This window comes from Salvelinus fontinalis, chromosome 1 (assembly GCF_029448725.1).
Source record: "Salvelinus fontinalis isolate EN_2023a chromosome 1, ASM2944872v1, whole genome shotgun sequence".
In the NCBI taxonomy this organism is placed as follows: domain Eukaryota; kingdom Metazoa; phylum Chordata; class Actinopteri; order Salmoniformes; family Salmonidae; genus Salvelinus; species Salvelinus fontinalis.
In genome coordinates, this window is record NC_074665.1 from 49,675,188 (window position 1) to 49,694,289 (window position 19,102).

General features: G+C 43.8%; 2 protein-coding genes across 3 annotated transcripts in view; one reads left to right on the top strand and one right to left on the bottom strand.

Annotated features, from left to right (window-relative positions):
- acsf2 (acyl-CoA synthetase family member 2) overlaps nucleotides 1-19,100 on the top strand; it is a gene marked incomplete at its 3' end in the record, with an annotated part of 37,437 nt that extends 18,337 nt beyond the window's left edge. The window contains 14 exon segments of the mRNA XM_055925002.1: nucleotides 1,111-1,239; nucleotides 1,366-1,419; nucleotides 1,614-1,732; nucleotides 3,290-3,452; nucleotides 3,697-3,792; nucleotides 4,059-4,210; nucleotides 4,342-4,433; nucleotides 4,628-4,704; nucleotides 16,496-16,603; nucleotides 17,132-17,283; nucleotides 17,380-17,521; nucleotides 17,621-17,731; nucleotides 17,825-17,893; nucleotides 18,352-19,100. Of these exon segments, the coding sequence (XP_055780977.1) occupies nucleotides 1,111-1,239; nucleotides 1,366-1,419; nucleotides 1,614-1,732; nucleotides 3,290-3,452; nucleotides 3,697-3,792; nucleotides 4,059-4,210; nucleotides 4,342-4,433; nucleotides 4,628-4,704; nucleotides 16,496-16,603; nucleotides 17,132-17,283; nucleotides 17,380-17,521; nucleotides 17,621-17,731; nucleotides 17,825-17,893; nucleotides 18,352-18,402 (1,515 nt within the window).
- On the bottom strand, nucleotides 5,210-16,498 carry LOC129857085 (chondroadherin-like). Of its 2 annotated transcripts, XR_008759872.1 has the most exons (5): nucleotides 13,069-16,498; nucleotides 7,218-7,381; nucleotides 6,828-6,976; nucleotides 6,292-6,335; nucleotides 5,210-6,154 (listed from the first exon to the last, which is right to left on the bottom strand). XR_008759872.1 is itself a non-coding variant. In XM_055925012.1 (4 exons), exons 1-3 carry the CDS (start codon nucleotides 13,852-13,854, stop codon nucleotides 6,835-6,837), a joined length of 1,092 nt encoding a protein of 363 aa, XP_055780987.1. In that variant the 5' UTR covers nucleotides 13,855-16,498; the 3' UTR covers nucleotides 5,210-6,335; nucleotides 6,828-6,834. The 2 variants fall into 2 exon arrangements, 1 of the variants encoding a protein (XP_055780987.1); XM_055925012.1 differs by having other exon boundaries at nucleotides 5,210-6,335.
- Nucleotides 19,101-19,102: the final 2 nt, after the last annotated feature.

Below are 19,102 nucleotides of genomic sequence, written 5' to 3' on the forward strand. Positions count from 1 at the left end.
CATCCTCCTCCCTCATGTGGTACCCTTCCTGCAGGCTCATCCTGACAAGACCCTCCAGCATGACAATGCCACCAGCCATACTGCTCGTTCTGTGTGTGATTTCCTGCAAGACAGGAATGTCAGTGTTCTGCCATGGCCAGTGAAGTGCCCGGATCTCAATCCCATTGAGCACGTCTGGGACCTTGGTGGAAGAGTGGGGTAACATCTCACAGCAAGAACTGGCAAATCTGGTGCAGTCCATGAGGAGGAGATGCACTGCAGTACTTAATGCAGCTGGTGGCCACACCAGATACTGACTGTTACTTACGATTTTGACCCCTCCCCCCTTTGTTCAGGGACACATTATTCAATTTCTGTTAGTCACATGCCTGTGGAACTTGTTCAGTTTATGTCTCTGTTGTTGAGTCTTGTTTATGTTCATAAAAATATACATACATGTTTGTTGAAAATAAATGCAGTTGACAGTGAGAGGATGTTTTTTTGCTGAGTGTGTTATTTTAAGCAGTTGTGGCTATTTAACAAGACCCCCATGGCTGGAAGAACGCATTGACCTGGGTTAGAGGCAAAGTCTAACGTGACGTGATCTCCAGGTTATGAAAGCATTAAAGTTCAAATGTGACCAATGACACCAAACGTATTAACAGTCTTTGTCCTGGGACTACGGTAACCTGGCAGTAGCTGGTATCTGATTAGAAAGTGATCTACGGCACTTACCTGTTGTGGATACAGCTACCCATGATATGACTGTATAGAGTTCAGATAGCGAAACCTTGACTTTTGAAGTTAAACATTCATTCGGCGATAAAGAATTGTCACGTGTTTGGGTAACAACCAGCTGTGCCGCTCACTCAGTTTGGTTTAATTGTTTAGGTTCTATTGATAGTAATAGTAATCAATAATGGATTTCTGCTGTTTTTTTTAAATGCGGTTCTGATTAATTCAATGTTGAAATGTGAACTACAAAATACCCCTTTAGATATGTTTTACCATGTCTCTATTGCAAGTGTTTTACTCAACTGTCTCTTTCAGCAATGCTGCTGTGAATCGCTTTCCAGCTATGCATTGATTACCATTACCTCTTTGTGCTGACTGTGCTCCATTATGGCTCAGGTGGACCAGGCTGCTGCAGGCCTCCTGGCACTGGGACTGAAGAGGGGGGACCGACTGGGCATGTGGGGACCCAACATATATGAGTGGATCCTGTTCCAGTTTGCCTCAGCCAAGGCTGGCATCATACTGGTGAGCGCTGACACTGGTGGCATGGAGGAGGAATCTTAATAGGGGAAAGAGGTTTTTCAACCTCATTTGTGAAGTCAAGTACAATAAAGCGGATGTTTTCAGTGGTTATGCTTTGTCTTCTGACAGGTGTCTGTGAACCCAGCCTATCAGGTGCAGGAGTTGGAGTTTGCTTTGAGGAAGGTGGGTCACTTGAGTTGGCACGTTATGTTCCATGAAAGTTGCACTGGGTGTGGCCCTCTTAAGTACGGTGCAGAGATTATTGCTTTTTAAACAGTTTATTATGAGGATAAAGGCAATGATGTTGATGATGTTCATTGGTGGTGATAACAGTGTGTTAATTGGTGGTAATAATGTAGTTTCCTGCTTTGGTCCAGGTTGGATGCAATGCCATTGTGTGCCCAACCCAGTTTAAGACCCAGAAGTATTGTGACATGCTCAGGCAGATCTGTCCAGAGATGGACACTGCTATTCCAGGATCGGTCAAGAGTGCCAGGTATGACCACACTTTTTTCATATACAATCACAACTCTTCTTTTGACGAAATCACACAATTTCAGTTACACTGAATGATGGTCAAATTACAATGGGTTGTGTTCTGGTAGGTGCAAAGCTCTAGATATTGCAGATAGAAAAATTCTAGAGCTCAGACGATTCTCTGTTCTATTCTACATGACTGAGAAGCATGGCTGTCTGTTCTACATCATGTTTTTCTACCGGAATGTTTTGTTACATTTAGTGCTGAGCAATTAGAGCTTTTTGAGGTCGGTTCAGTTTGAAAAATAATCATGTTTTTCGGAGATAAAAAAACAACATTAAATGCAATATACATTTTGTGGGTTGAATGCTGTAACAACACAGAGTAAAACAATTAATGAAAGTCCCATGATGGAGGTGACTGGCCATAACTGCTTATCACTTATTAACCATCATTTATTCACATTACTTTACTAAAATATTTCAGTTGTTTGTATATTTGTTTTATTTGAGGACTTTATTATTTCATTCCAAGTCAATAGAGGATGCAGTCTGGCAAAATCACTATTTTAGTAATTCTTCAAAGTAAATAATGCATACTTTTATGCCTGCTAAATACCAACTGTCCAACACTTAGATCAGGAATGGGCAACTAGCAGCCCCCCTTTTGAAGGCCTTCAGATCAATAAAAAATGTAATACTAATATATGTATATATTTTTTCGGTTGGGGGGGGGGGGGCCGTCGTCGTCTCAACTTATTGTTAGAATAGTAGCATACACAAGGTGCAATTTCGAAATGTGGTTGTGCATCTGCAATTTTTCTCTTGTTATGTTAGTCAATTAGCCCATGTCAGCAAAACATTTTTAGATTGCTAAATTTGTTTAGTGGCCAGATATCTGAACTTGCTATCATGGTTGAATTACTGTCCGTGAGGCCCCCATTGATTATTATTTTAAAAAAAAATGTCAATCTCACCCAGATATCATATAAAAAACTGCAAACATTTCTTCTCTGCCCCATGGCAAAATGTGTAGAATTGCAGCAAACTTGCTTTAAAACTGCAACATTTTCTCTACACCGAATGCTAAAATGTGCACCCCCATCAAAGTTGCCCATCCCTGACTTAGATCTTGTATTTTCCAGTAGAGATACCACTAGATCGCGCATTTTTCTGTCTCTTTTACGTAGCAGTTGTAAAAGAAACACAGACCGAAGAAGTTTGCGCGCAATGAATTATGGTCATTGTAGTTAATTGCCACATTATCTGCACTCAACTATGTAGAATATTGGCCTGTTGGAAACTACAACTTACTACTATATCGCACAGTTGGGGCTTGATATGATTAATCTCTACAGAAACTGTGTAATGTGCTTATTAAACTCACAGAAAAAAATACAAACCAACTTCAGTCAATTTGTTGTTTAAAAATAACCGAAATGTCGGTTAATCGCTCAGCACTAGTTACATTGCACTCCACTGAGCTCACACGATTATCTGTTCTATTCAACGTATTCTGTTCTACATAATGCATTTCTATCAGAATGTTTTGTTACGTGTGACACTTCCTCCTCAGACTCCCTGACCTCCATACAGTGATAGTGACAGACAGCCGGCAGCCGGGGATGTACCACCTAGAGGACGTGATGCAGGCAGGGAGCAGCCAGCACATGCAGCAGCTGGAGGAGCTGCAGAAGAAACTGTCCTTCGACGACCCCATCAATATTCAGTTCACATCGGTACTTTTAGTAAACTGTATATACTCTCACTCTCTATTCTTCCTATTTGATCCTGTGCTCACAGTTCATCTTTACATGGTCATGGTGTTCAACAAATCTATACTGTGAATTCATGTTAAATCCTCTGTTGACAGTGATCTGAGTCATAATACTCAACAGCCCCAGTTGACCTATTCAAGTGCATTTGCGAATATGCATTGCTTTGTGTCCACCATTTCTGACATACTTGTTTGTCTGATGTCAGGGTACGACGGGGATCCCCAAAGGTGCCACCCTCTCCCACCACAACATCGTCAACAATTCCTACTTCATTGGCATGCGACTTGGATATGACTGGAGGGTGAGTGCCCTGCCCACACAGACACATGTGATTCCAGACAATGAGTTAGTTAGGCTGCGTTTAGACCGACAGCCCAATTCAGATTTTTTTTCTTCCACTAATTGGTCTTTTGACCAATCACATCAGATACTTTCACATCAGATCTTTTTCAGAGCTGATCTGATCGGTCAGAAGACCGATTTAGTTAAAAAAATATGAGAATTTGGCTGCCTGTCTAAACATAGCCATAGAGTCACTGGGGTAGTCTTTAATCCATGTCCCCTCAGTCTCAGGTACGCGTGTGCCTGTCTGTGCCCATGTACCACTGCTTCGGCTCGGTGGGTGGTGGCATTGTCATGGCCACGCATGGCATCACGTTGGTCTATCCCTCCACTGGATACGACGGACGTGCCAACCTGGCAGCTATGGAGAGTGAAAGGTATGGCAGAAATATCTAAGTTCTGGTGGAAAACATGCATTCAGTGTTATTGAAGACATTTCTGGGACAGTGAACTGTGGTGTAGGTTGTGTGCTTTGTGCCTCAATCAAGTGTGTCCACTTTTCCACCAGGTGTACCTTTGTCTATGGCACTCCTACTATGTACATCGACATGCTGGGCCAGCCTGACTTGGCCAAGTTTGACTTGTCGTCAGTGGAGGGAGGTGAGAGATCATGTTTTTAACTCAGCTCATTTGTTTCTGTTCTAATCATATTCTCGAAATCTGCTGGATTGAACATTAGTTGGGATGAAATCCTGCATACTCGGGGGTCCTATAGGACCGTTTTTGCGCAATCTTGATATTGGTTATGTCAAATGTACTGTATCTTAGATGATGTGTTTATTTATGCATTTTAGGCGTCATGGCTGGTTCCCCGTGTCCACCTGAAATAGTGAAGAAGGTCATTTCTACCATGGGCATTAAGGAGCTCGTAGTGAGTAATGTTTTCTTAATTAGGTTAATTGATTAATTAAAGTTAGCTAAATGATTACTGAATATGATTTATTGTCCAGAGAGTTCACTCATCTGGTTTCCCAGGCCTGAGTCAGTCCCTGGTTAGAGGTGGAAGCTCAAACCAGCTGTGGGGTAACCCTTCAGGACCTTCACTGCTGGGTACAGTTAATATATTTTTTCGTTAGAGGGAGACATTTTCATACGAGAACGTCCTTCTAGATTCATTATTGCAGAGTTGTGTGCCGACCTCTACTCCTAGCGAGTTACAGGATGGGCATGCGTTTGTTTCAGACCAGCACTAACTCACATGCCTTTGCTAATAAGCTACACATCCAGACTTGGATTAGCTGAAGCAGGTGTGCTAGTGTTGGGCTGGGACAAACCCCCAAACTCTGTAGCTCCCTGGGAGTAAGGTTGGCCGCTCCTATGACATTGTCTCTCTGTTAATATGTTAGCGCACAGTAGTTGAAAATGGAATCAGGACAGACAAGGTTACATATTTATTTCTTAGATGTCCCCCCAAAATATGATGTTCAATATACATAAAAAAAAGATGTTAAGAGTTATGAAAGGGAAAGGAGAATACCTACATGCTCCCAGAGTTTGGGAAGTCTTCAATGCCTATAGATAATCCATTGATTTAGCAGTAAAAACTATCTTGTTTTCAATGTAAATCAATTACTTTAAATGAAAAGTCACACAGTGTAAGCATTGCCACAGCAGTTGGGGAGGGTGGAAAAGGCAAAATATTTTGTATATTAATTATTTAGTCAAAGACTCAGACATGTCACCTCTGCTACCTATTCTCAAATCCCTTTAGAACTGTACAACATGTCCTCCTGTGATAACAGACCTAAAGGCACTGCAAACACTTCCAAACTCCATTCATGTAAGGATTATTATTTTTTGTATCTCTGGGGGAGATTGAATACATACAGTCTTTAAACGAAAGATACCGCTGGAGAACTGGACTCCTCTCTTTGTCTGTGTCATCGCTGACTATGTTCCTTTTCAACTTGCCGTTGCTCCATTATCTCATAAAGTCCTTAGCCGCCTGCGCTGTGTTGTGTCATTTACTTTTGGTCAGAGTTTTGAGAGGAGTCGGGTCAAGTCACAATACGTCAAGGTCCGTTTTACGGTCACAGTCCTTTCAGGATGTTTTCTCAGTCTGACATAATTTCTCACGGGAGAAGCGAGACATGACCAACTGAGTGAACCACATTAAATAAAGGGAGACCTGGCCTGGAACATTCCATTTGGAAGGCTGTTAGCGGGGGCTTGTGGGATGATGCAGGCCGTTGCTGTGGCAGCAGGTGATGGGGTCCTGAGAGGTGAGGGTGTAAAGCTGGCGTTAGGGAGAGCGAGAGGAGGAGAGTCAACATGGCTGCTCGTCTGAATGTTGGTTGTGGGATGCATGACAAATTCTTCAGCTGTTGAAAAGAAAGGGGGATGTATTTGTGTCATGTCTCACTCCATGTGTGTACATGTGACATTGATATTTGGCAGATAGTGAGATGGACGGTCTTTAAGCAGCAGTTAGCGTCGCTTTCTTTCTCTGCACACGTACCGAGCCGGTCACCTGGACAGGCCTTTCCCCTCAGGCAGCGTCTCCTGTAGAAAGACACAAACATCAACAGCCAAGTCAAACAGTCTGCCCTCCTATTGTTCAACGCCATGACCGGGACACGCTGTTCTGTTCTGGACAGGACCCCAAGGCCAAGATTGAAAATAACAGCCAGGGGACAAAGAGTTCTGAGGGAAAAGAAAAGAAGAATGTCAAGCTAGGCCGGTCCAAACCCATCCTCCAATATCATGTTGTGCCAAGTCCCCAAACACATAAATACAGTCCTTTGTAAGAATTCAAACCGTGAGGAAAGCATTGAAGCCAGAAGGGGACCAACAAAAATGTGAAATATGTATCACAATCAAAACCCTTTGTCAAGCTGTTCTTGGGTAAATGCATATGACTGCAACATCCCAAGTCTGATACTGAGAAACTCTTAAGCTTGCTCAACTCAGCTCATAAGTTCACTTGACTGAGGTTAAACTTGCCTATTGACGGACTAGTTTTGTATTTCGTCGAGTCATCGTCAGTCAGGTTACCTGTGTTTTAATGGCGTGTGCCCTTCTTGGCTCTCTTTGTCTTAACTGTGCAGTCGCTGAAGGCAGAGCTGTCCCTAATCTGCTTTCCTCTCTGTGAGGACGGAGAGGCACAGAGCGCATCAGGGCGCTGGCGGCTAGAATCCATCCACCTAGTGGAGGGAAACAGAGAGAATCAGACATACAGGGTCTTGGAAGTTCTCTCTAACGGTTTGGATAATATGTGTGTTAATCAAGATTTTAGAATGTTGAAATGTATTCATGGATTCCGTTTAGTGTGTATATCAAATAGACCACTGTCTGTGTGTGCTTTTCTACCTCAATATTGTGTCAGTGCAAGGTAAGATTTCCTACTGTGCTGTATGTGCGTGTAAAGGTGAGGTCATTACTTACTTGCGCAGAGGGGCTAGCGTGCAGGTGCAGCTCCAGGGGTTGTTGGCGAGCGTGAGGTTGGTGATGGTGGTGAACTCCAGGCTCTTGGGCAGGGACTTGAGCTTGTTGTTGTCCAAGTGCAGAGACTTGATGGCCTTCATGCCGTTGAACGCACCGTCAGAAAACTACAGGCGGACAGATATATAAGACACAGTATAGGAGGCTTTTCAGTTTCATCAGAAGAGGTAGAATTTGACAGGAGATATTTAAACCATAATGTCATAACCAAGAATAGTCTCGTCCTTCAAATCCAAAAGTAATTCATTGCAAGTATAAAAGCTTCATGTGACTGATTGAAATCCCTGAATTCAACTATTGAAACCCTGAACTCCACAATAAGGTAGAACTCCTTTCTGAACTCCTTTCTGAACTCCTTTCTGAACTCCTTTCTGAGCTCCTTTCTGAGCTCCTTTCTCAACTCCTTTCTCAACTCCTTTCTCAACTCCTTTCTCAAATGGCAGTGAAGGCATGCCTGATGACGTAAATGGGTCAAGAATTTGCAGTTAGACCTCATCCTTAATATCCGTCAGAGGGCAGACAGCGATGTTTGGTGGAGGAGATTTTTTTCAGTTTTTTTCTCCAGCAATGTCACTCTTGTCTGACATGAACGCCTCCACTCATAACTGGTTCCTGCACCGTTGCTTATGTAAACTGGACTCTCACCCCTCCCTTCTCCCAAACTTCATACGCATTTGTGAGGCCGCTAAAAACTTCACAGAGGTGCAAGATGAGCTAATGTTCACCGTGTTATGTTTCCCACTGAACACACCACGTCGTTTCAACGTGAATAATTGGGTAATATTTGGTTGAGACGTTGATCAATGAGATTACAACCTATATTCACCCACTCAAAAAAGTTAGTTGAATTTCCAATGTTTTATCACTGTACTTTCAGTCATCTAAGAGCACAACCAAATTCCAATGGAAAAACGGTCTGATTTTTGGTTTAGTTGTCACCCAAATGTGTATCGCTACGCTTTCAACCGTTTAAAAGCACCAAATGGGAATACAATGTCAAGATTTATTTGTTGTGTAAATAAACAAAATATCTATCACTGTGCTTCATTTAATAGCAGAACCAAATGACCTGGATTGCAAATGAGATTACATAAAAAGTACGTGGTGCACTTGATCAATGATGTTCAAGATTCTGCACTGGTTATTACAGTAATCGTGAAGATCTCCACAGACCTGCTATTACCTATGCATGCTATCTTGAATGTGCATGCTTTATATGATTACATAAGAAATGTATAGTTACAGTAACCCTAATATGGCCATGGATGTGTTACTCATTTTAAGGTTGAATGTTACATTAGTTTGTAAGATAGCTTTAACTTTAGGCTATTTACTGTATTACAAAAGTAATATTGAATTGTGTTTGGTTGACGACGCAACCAAATATCAACATTTAAGAGGAGATATAGGCATATTTACTTCTTGGATGGGCTTAATCCTATTTCTTAACTTGTATTTTTGGTTGAGTTGGAGACGTGAATCCAACATATCATTTGTTAACTTGTCGACAAAAATACCTGTCCTTTTCAATCAACCAGAGCTTGAAACCCTAGGCTTATTGTATTGTTTATTTTTAGTTGAATTCTAGGTTGAATTGAAACAATAGTTGTTGATGACTTTGTAAATGCTATATAGGCCTAAATAGCTTCATTGATGATATGAGTGAAAGTATGGTCACATTTCAACTGCTCTGTTAAACCTACCCTTTGAAATGACTTTGATAGCATGAGTGAGATCTCAACACTCATTCTCATCATAGCACACTGGTAATAGTCAGTGACAAATATCATAGCTAAGCGGGGCTTGGTTAAAACCGTGGATGGGAGACCAACAGGTAGCAGTAGATAGATCAATTCTCCAGTAGGAGGTGCTGCCCAGACAGTTTTTTTCAGATAGGGGATATAATGTTGAAGATCTGACGTTGTTTTCAAGGCACAAATTCCCCAAAGTGTATACACGGTTTGTCTATGTTGAAATTTGGTTAACATGATGACATAATCCTGTGGTTGAAATTTGACTCTCAAAACAACCGTTGATGACTTTTTCCAATCCAATGTATTTTCCACGTAGATTCCACGTCACAAAATGTTGACAAATGACTTTGAAAGAACGTTGACTCAACCCGTTTGTCCAGTGGGTTGGCTCTTAGCCTCTTAACAGGAAGAGAGAGGGAGGGAAGGAGGTCCGGGGGCAGTCGTGAGAGGAGGGTGGGCTTTTGCAACATGTTATGTAAGTCTATAAGAGATGAGGCTGTTGATTGAGGAGTCTTTTGGAAATTTCCACTGCAGAAGGGCACAAGTGCCAAGGTGGAGGCTTCTGGTAATTTGCAGCAATGGAAGATGGATGACTTCCAGCGTGGCCAGGTTGTTTTTGCTCTCTTTTTTTAGTCTCTCTCTCTGAGCCACTTCTCTGCCAAGGAGGCTTGCAAAGGGCCCAATTGTCCATTCACCTAAGGAGCGATGGGCAAGCTAAAAATACCCGTCCTTCATGGGCTACGGAACACCCTGCCTCTATTTACCCGTCTCCTAACCCTTACTGACCTGTTGGCAGGACCCTCCTGCCGAGGGGAAAAAACGCACAGAAGATTTTAGAATTTGGCTGGTACAGTACATGCTTGGATACGGGCTAGCAAACAAAAACACCCTAAAAATACCCACTTTTGACTGGAAAATTGCTTTTTACTCTCCCCCACCATGTGCCTCCCCCGCCACCCCCAAAAACTTGCCCTCTCACACTGCTTTCCCCTCACTTTCACTGGTACAGTCTGCCTGAGAGATGCTTGTTATTTTACCATTTCCCCTGTGGGATCTCTCCATACTGTATTATGGATTGATAAACTCAAATACTGGATTAACTTTGAGTTTGGAATGAATGGGGAGCAGCAAGCTAACCCCTCAATCAGTATATGTGATAAGTGTCTCGAGGCCAGCATTTCCCATCTCTCCACTCAGGCCTTGACTGGGGTTCATTCAACCTTGTTACCTCTTACATTGTTATGCTATGCCTTACGAGGTGTAGGATCGACGTTTATCTCTAGATAGGAAACCATTTCCTGTGCTCTCTGGACTGTCTGCTGTTGTTCCGTGAACTATATAGCCTTATGATTGTCTGTATGACAGTTCAAACGCCTTCCCCACCAAAGGATGGAAGCTAACCAGATCTTAAAAGCCTTGTCGGACTGCACCATTTAAGTGTAATGAGGCGGTCACCCACCTCACACATCAACCTGAACCTCAGGAATGATCAAGCACTGCGTCAACGCCGCCCACTCACTGCATGGTCAAGGTTATCTTGGGCTATGCTTCAGGAACCCTTGTATGATGGTGTGTATGGGTTTACAGTACTGTACGTGCTGAAGCTGAAGAGTGTGGTTCATACCAGCAGTTTTTTTATGATGCTTACTAGGTGATGTAACTTGGCCACCTGACATTGTTTGGAATCTCCCAACTAGGACGGCATGTATGTGTCGCCCATATAGCTCCTTAATGTAAACAGCAGGGACCTGATCCCTCCCCCAACTCCACTTCTTGTCCTCGCCAAGCTAAATTGGACATGAATCCAATCTTCTGCGCCAACAGCCCACCAACCAACTACAGTATATATGGGAATGGAGCAACATATGACTAGAACACCACTCCTCTCTCCCACTGTGCAATCGTCCTGACCTACACACTTTCAGGGGAAGAGATCTCCTTGTACCACACCATAGAGCGAGCAGAGCAATCAGGGCTAAAACACTGGCTAAAACCAGTCAACTATTTTGCCGACAAACAGCCCGAGACAGAGATCCCGCTGGTCTCAGCACATGTGCATCCTGACCCAAAGCATGTGTGACCTATTTTCTTCTCATATGGGTGGATAAGTCATCATAAGGATCTTATTAGGTTACAGTTAGAGCGATGCGGAGAAAGTACCCAATGTCTAAACATCACGCACACACAGTACCAGTCAAAAGTTGACACACCTACTCATTCAGGGGTTTTTCTTAATTTTTTCTACATTGTAGAATAATAGTGAAGACATCAAAACTATGAAATAACACATATGGAATCATGTAGTAACCAAAAAAGTGTTAAACAAATCAAAATATATTTTATATTACAGATTCTTGATGACAGCTTTGCACACTCTTGGCATTCTCTCAACCAGCTTCATGAGGTAATCACCAGGAATGCATTTCAATTAACAGGTGTGCATTGTTAAAAGTACATTTGTGGAATTTCTTTCCTTCTTAATGCGTTTGAGACAATCAGTTGTGTTGTGACATGGTAGGGGTGGTAAAAGACCAAGTCCATATTATGGCAAGAACAGCTCAAATAAGCAAAGAGAAACAACAATCCATAATTTCTTTAAGGTCAGTCAATTCGGAAAATTTCAAGAACTTTGAAAGTTCCTTCAAGTGCAGTCGCAAAAGCCAAGCGCTATGATGAAACTGGCTCTTATGAGGACTGCCATAGGAAAGGAAGACCCAGAGTTACCTCTGCCACAGAGGATAAGTTCGTTAGAGTTACCAGCCTCAGAAATTGCAGCCCAAATAATGCTTCACAGAGTTCCAGTAACAGACACATCTCAACATCAACTGTTCAGAGGAGACTGCGTGAATTGCTGCAAAGAAACCACTACTAAAGGACACCAATAAGAAGAAGAGACTTGCTTGGGCCAAGAAACACGAGCAATGGACATTAGACAGGTGGAAATTTGTCCTTTGGTCTAATGAGTCCAAATTTGAGATTTTTGGTTCCAACCTCCGTGTATTTGTAAGACGCATAGTAGGCGAACGGATGATCTCTGCATGTCGGTTCCCACTGTGAAGCATGGAGGAGGTGGTGTGGGGGTGCTTTGCAGGTGACATTGTCTGATTTATTTAGAATTCAAGGCTCACTTAACCAGCATGGCTCCCACAGCATTCTGCAGCGATCCAATCTGGTTTAGGGTTAGTGGGACTATCATTTGTTTTTCAACAGGACAATGACCCAACACACCTCCAGGCTGTGTAAGGGCTATTTGACCAAGAAGGAGAGTGATGCAGTGGTGCATCAGCTGACCTGGCCTCCACAATCAGCCGACCTCAACCCAATTGGGAGGAGTTGGACCGCAGAGTGAAGTAAAAGCAGCCAACAAGTGCTCAGCACATGTGGGAACTCCTTCAAGACTGTTGGAAAAGCATTCCTCATGAAGCTGGTTGAGAGGATGCCAAGAGTGTGCAAAGCTGTCAAAGGCGAAGGGTGAATTTGAACCGTCAGTCATCATATGATCAATCGTAGCAGTCTACTAAACCACCTCGCATTTATTATCTGCCCTCCCCAGGCTACGGTACGCAACCACAGAACTGGGAAAAGAGAAACATCTTTTGGCTACTGGAAAAGAGGGAGTTGGCCGGTGGCAAGCCAGACTGTACATATAAATAGCAGATGAAATATGGCAAGCCAGAACCAAAACAAACAAACAAACAACAAGCCTCCCTAATCCACAGGGTTGCTAGAGTAGACAAGAATACAACATATTTATACTAACTGAAGCTTTCTCTGTCTACTGAATGGCTAACTGCCTCAAATAATTGAGATTCAGGTTGCATGAAATGGAACTGTTGTAAATGTTCAATATTCTAAGGCTTGAAATGAATTTGTGTTATCTACTCTTGTCATGGTAGACTTATTTACCACATCTATGCTATGTTATTGCATTGCCGTTCTCTTAAACTTTCAATCGCCTCTTAATTCTTCCCAACTCAATAAGCACTTTGCACCCACAAAAAGGACCCACACCCATCCCACAAACAATCTGAGAGACTAACCTTCTCCAGCCCCATGCCGTCCAGGTGCAGCTTCTCCATGTAGCGTCCGAAGCTCTGGAAGGCGTTGTCAGGGATGCTTCTCAGGGGGTTCTTGGCCAGGCTCAGTTCCTCCACCACTCTCAGCTTGCTCATGGCCAGACCGGGGTAGGTGGACAGCCTGTTCCTGTCAAGGTGCAGGATGGCCAGGTTCTCCACGTCGTCCAGAGAGCCCGGCTGCAGCGAGCTCATCTCATTGCCACTCATGTGCAGCCAGCGCAGGTCCTTGGCTCCGGCGAAGGTGCCTGGCTTGATGTCACGCAGCTTGTTATCGTTGAGCTGCAGGATGAACAGATTGATCATGGGCGAGAAGATGCCCTTGGGTAGGTCGCTGATGCGGTTGCCGTCCAGGTAGAGGTAGGTGAGCTCGGCGAGGTCCTCGAAGGCACCTGGCTTGATGCTGGTGATCTCGTTGTTGGACAGGTAGAGGTAGATGAGCTTCTTGAGCCCCTTGAAGGCCTGGCTGCCGATCTCGCGGAGCTGGCAGTGCTGCATGTGCAACGAGATGAGACCCTTGCTGCTGGCGAAGGAGCCGGTGGGCAGGCTGCCCAGATTGTTCCTCTGCAGGTTGAGCAGACGGGTGGCCTCGGACACCTGTGGAATATTCTTTAGCCCCACGTTGTCACAGATGACATGCTGCAGGTCCCCGTGGCAGTGACACAGGGCCGGGCACTGGCTGGGTGCGCCCCATACCACCGGGGCGAGGACCAGCAGGTAGGTCCACACCGAGAGAAAGCTCACACACCGCATGCTGACGCTGCTACTCTAGACTTGTGTCTGTCAGTCTGTCCACCTTATCTGTATTCGGTCTCTTCCTGAGAGCTTCTTCTCACTGCTTGACAGGCACTCCAAGCTAGAAAAAGTCCTCCAGAAAGTCTCAGGGCGAGAGAAAGAGAGAGGATTCAGAGAGGGAAGGCAAGAGGTGAGCTGGTGTGAGAGTGAATGTGTGACTGAGAGAAAAGGGGGGCAGTGCAAAAAATATTCACTTGGGGCTTTGAGAGGAGGACGGCACGGCGGTGAACAGAACACAGCACTATTTATAACATTTATTTGAGGAGGGGCTCACCAGGGTGTTACGTGGATACGGCTGCAAGAGGAAGTCAAGTGTCTCTGAGAGTTTAACTCCGCGCACACAGTTCAGGATCTTCCACTGACCATAGGGAGCTCAACTAAATTCCACTAACTTCTGGTTAAAATGTCTAAAAAGCTTCCAGATCTTCTGCATGAGACATTTAATCAAACAGTTGGTGTGTGCATACGTTTCAATTGCTTGTTATGTTTAGCAGGCAAAGGATCTCTAGGTCATTTTAGTTATGTAAGCAGAAAAATTGTGTAAACATTGCACTCTCAAGAAGGGCAAAATGTGCTTCCAAATCAAATGCAGTGTCTTGGTGGATCAAGCACACTTTTGACTGCCAATATAGCATGGTCTGTATACCTGTACAGGCTACCTGGATTTTTGTTGGGTAGATAAGAGGCCCTTCACAGGCCGGGGCCATTGTCAGTCATTTCTAAAATAGTTGCCTGAGTGTAGTCGGGCGGTAGGTAAGAGATTAAGGTTCCAGTGTTTAGGGTTCCAGACATCTCTATTGTTTTTCAGTCTGCAGTCAGAGGGAAAGGAGCTCCTTTGTGGCTGTTTTATAACTCATAATCGTCACCAGATGTTTGGCGAGTGGCGGGACTCCTTTTCAAGTCCAAAAAATGTGAAATGGTCCCTCTTCACCTCACTAAAAGAGGGTTTCAAATGGCCAGTTTCATTCCTGCGTGCATATTTTCTACTATTTTGAAAAGGAGTAAGGTGTTACAATGGTCTTTGTGGTCACTCTCACTTTCCAAATAGAGGCGAGGTTGGATGTGGCTGAATTGAGTTTCAGCAGATAGTGTATGTTAAGAAATCAGAATATTTTTCATTAGCTTTCACTCAGGGATGTGTGTGGCTCTGAGTGGGCCTTAACCAACCAGATGTGAGACCTTGGTCTCGAGCGCTGATCCATTAGCCACTTGAAATTGACCAGGAGCGTGAGGGAAAGAGACAGGAAGGGATGGAGGGAGAGAGACATTGTCCACTTCAGCCCTTGGGCTTGCTGGCTCAGCTCCTATGACGCGTTGGCCTCAGAAGGGTGTGTTTATGAGTCCGATGAACACTCTCATGATAAGTGGAATCTCGAGTTTACTTAACAAATCTAGCATTTTATCGGGAACGTCTTTCTCCTGGCTGCCCAGGTGAACATTCTCACCCTCCCCATCCCCAAACGGCTCCTTCAATGCCTTTCTGTTCACCAGTCATGACCTTACTCTGCCACTCTGTCACTACTGGCCTTCGCCCTCAGAAGGATGTGCTTGTGGCAGCAGATGAATAATCGTCTAGCGAGCGCTTCAGAGGCCGAAACCACTGCTGACTCCATTGGTCCTGCTATTCAAAGTCTTAGCCTTCATTTCACTCAACTTACAACTTACGTCTGCCACTGACCCAGTTGAAATTTGTCAATTTAAAAACAGTAATCAAGAAAAGGTTATCAAGAGGACTCACTGGTCAGTGAAAGGCCACAGCAGGACAGATGTATGGGCGTGGTCTACAGAGGGGCAGGCACCATCCTACTGCACAGGTGTGCCAGTTGTCAGGGGGGCACCACATACCTCACTGAGCTCCCATGCCCTGGCTTGCCTGCTGACTCACCCCCTGCCCCTCGCTGGATCAGCTAGTCCTAGCCTTGGAACTGTGAAGTCACGCTGACGTCCAGTACTGACAGGAAACTGTCCACCAGACAGTGGGCCCAGTGCATCAAAGCTGGGACCGAGAGACGGAAAAACAGCTTCTATCTCAAGGCCATCAGACTGTTAAACAGCCATCACTAACATTGAGTGGCTGCTGCCAACATACTGACTCAAATCTCTAGCCACTTTAATAATAAAAAATTGGAAGTAATAAATGTATCACTTACCACTTTAAACAATGCCACTTTATATAATGTTTACATACCCTACATTACTCATCTCATATGTATATACTGTATTCTATACCATCTACTGCATCTTGCCTATGCCGTTCGGCCATCGCTCATCCATATATTTTTATGTACACATTCTTATTCATTCCTTTACACTTGTGTGTGTATAAGGTAGTTGTTGTGAAATTGTTAGATATTACTGCATGGTCGGAACTATAAGCACAAGCATTTCGCTACACTCGCATTAACATCTGCAAACCATGTGTATGTGACAAATAAAATATGATTTGGTAAACAGACGGACAGACTTTTCCATACCCCCTCAGTCACCTTCTCCGACTACCTCTGCAAATGACACAGGGTTGTAGAACGTCAAGAATAGCGCCGTGGTGATACTGTATGTTTAATTGAACTCAGTGTGTGGTTTCACTTTGAATTGACAGATCGGCTATGGAACCACAGAGAACAGCCCTGTGACATTCTGTGGCTTCCCAACAGACAATATGGAGAGGAAGTCAGAGACTGTTGGGTGCATTACCAGTCACTTAGAGGTACGTCTCATCCACCTGAGTCATTTATGTTTTAATGTCTTTACTTCTATTATACAATAAGTATATTTATGTCTGTTAAAGGGATACTTCGGGATTTTGGCAATGAAGCCCTGTATCTACTTCCCCAGAGTCAGATGAACTCTTGGATACCATTTTTATCTCTGTTTGCAGTTTGAAGGAAGTTGCTAACTAGCCCTAGTGCAATTGCTAACTAACAGAACAATGACTGGAAGTCTGTTACCAAAGACTTCCAGTCTTAGCTGTGACCATAGACTTTCAGTCATTGGGCTAACACTAGTTAGCGTGGGCTCGCAAAACGACCTCTAACTTCCTTCATACTGAACGCGGAGACATAAAAATGGCATCCTCAAGTTCATCTGACTTTCCATTCCCAAAAATCCTGAAGTATCTACTTTACATGTCTTATCCACATAGGCAGAACTGCCGGGAGCATTGATTGTATTATCATCATGGTAACTGACGACAGTAGAGTCGCACCCTATTGTGTTCATCACTGCTGTTCCTCAGGCTAAGGTAGTTGACCCTGGCTCTGGTCAGATCATGCCTCTCGGGATATCAGGAGAGCTGATGATCAGGGGCTACTGTGTAATGCTGGAGTACTGGGGGGATGTCGCCAAGACAGACGAGTGCATTACCAAAGAGAACTGGTATAAGACTGGGTGAGTGGACAGGTCTGGTCCCATATACCTCCCCAAAACGCTGATGTCTCAACTTTTACTTATGCGTCATACATGTGTCCTTATAACCATATGCAGTGACATCGCCACCCTGGACAAGTATGGCTTCTGCCGCATCGAGGGTCGAATCAAGGACATGATCATCCGAGGAGGGGAGAACATATACCCAGCTGAGATTGAGCAGTTCCTACACACCCACCCTAAAGTCCAGGAGGCACAGGTGAATTCTCAATCAGTTTGTTTGTATATGCACGTTGAACAGAAGATCGTTTTCTAGGGAAATGACTGCTAATGTTGGTTCATTCTCGCTCTCCATCAGGTGATTGGAATAAAGGATGAGCGCATGGGAGAGGAGGTGTGCGCCTGCCTCAAGCTGAAGGCGGGACAGGATTGCAGTGCAGAGGACATCAAAGCTTACTGCAAGGGGAAGGTGAGATTGAATGAAAGAAAAAGGTTCTGTGACTTCCTGCTGTGGCTAGCCTAAATCCTTGAAATGTTCTGTTTATCTTCTTTCTCCTCTTAGATTGCTCATTTCAAGATCCCGCGTTATGTAACATTTGTGAAGGGCTACCCGCTCACAGTTTCAGGAAAGGTAATCTCTCAAACCATATACTCTCACTCAAAGCTAAGCTGACATGCCCCATAATGTATGTGTCTACATGAACGCTGACCAACATTTCTTTTGTATTTGTTTATACAATTCTGAAGACATAATCAGGGAGCTTAAGTAATTGTCAGAGACAAATTCGTTTTTTATGAACAGTCCATTGCATAAACTGTATGTTCCTCGGTCTCTCTCAAGAGACACTTCAAAACCATTTAGAAATGGAGAGTAATTTGAGTATCCAGGTCCTCTGTCTCTAGACAGAAGGAAACTGAGCTATTAAGCAGTCTGCACGCAGCAGTCCTGCTAAACACATTCAGAGGGCTTCATGTTGGAGGGAGTCACGAACCACCGCGGCTGTCTGGTCGATCTGAGAAACCACCCTGACATAAAACACTGTATTTAATACAAAGACTTATTCTCTCCTTTTTAAATTCCTCTTTCAGATCCAGAAGAACAAACTGCGTGAGCAGACAGAGAAGTTTCTGGAACTGTGAAGGACTGTGAAGTAATGAGAGAAAGTCGGGCTAGACATGGTGGCTCATATCTCCGATGCATGGCATATGTTTTCACTCCACTCTGCCAAAGCACCTGCTGAAATCAAAGTCATTATGGCTGCAGCCCAATTCAGCCCAATTCTTATCTTTTATCCACTAATATTTTTTATTAAAGAGCTAATGTGAAAAGATCTGATGTGATTGGACAAAAGACTAATAATTGGAAAATATATCTGAATTGGGCAGCCTAAGGGCTCTATTAAATACGTAGCTCTGAAGATCCACTTTACAGAGCGATTGACAATTAAAGGCGATGTTCCCGCAGTCGTGGAGACTGCATTCACGGTAATCACAGAAATTACCTTTAAATTTTAAACGCGGATCTTCCACGATACGGATTGAATCCAGCCGTAAGTGCCATCATTTGTGCCTTTTTTAATGCAAACTTTTTTGCAGAACCCATTGGACTAATGCTGTTTTAGTAGGCACAGTTTAACAGGAAAGCGAAGCCATGTCCAACAGTCAGATAAACACTTGCAGCCAAATGATTTTACTGTATTTTTAGGACCGATCATGTAATTGTGACAGCCTTGAAACCACCTCATCAATCTGTGACTCGGGGTTCTATTCCGTCTGTAAAACTGAAGCGTTACAGATTCCGCGATTTATAAAATGTAAAAGGTCATTTCCAATTGAGCTG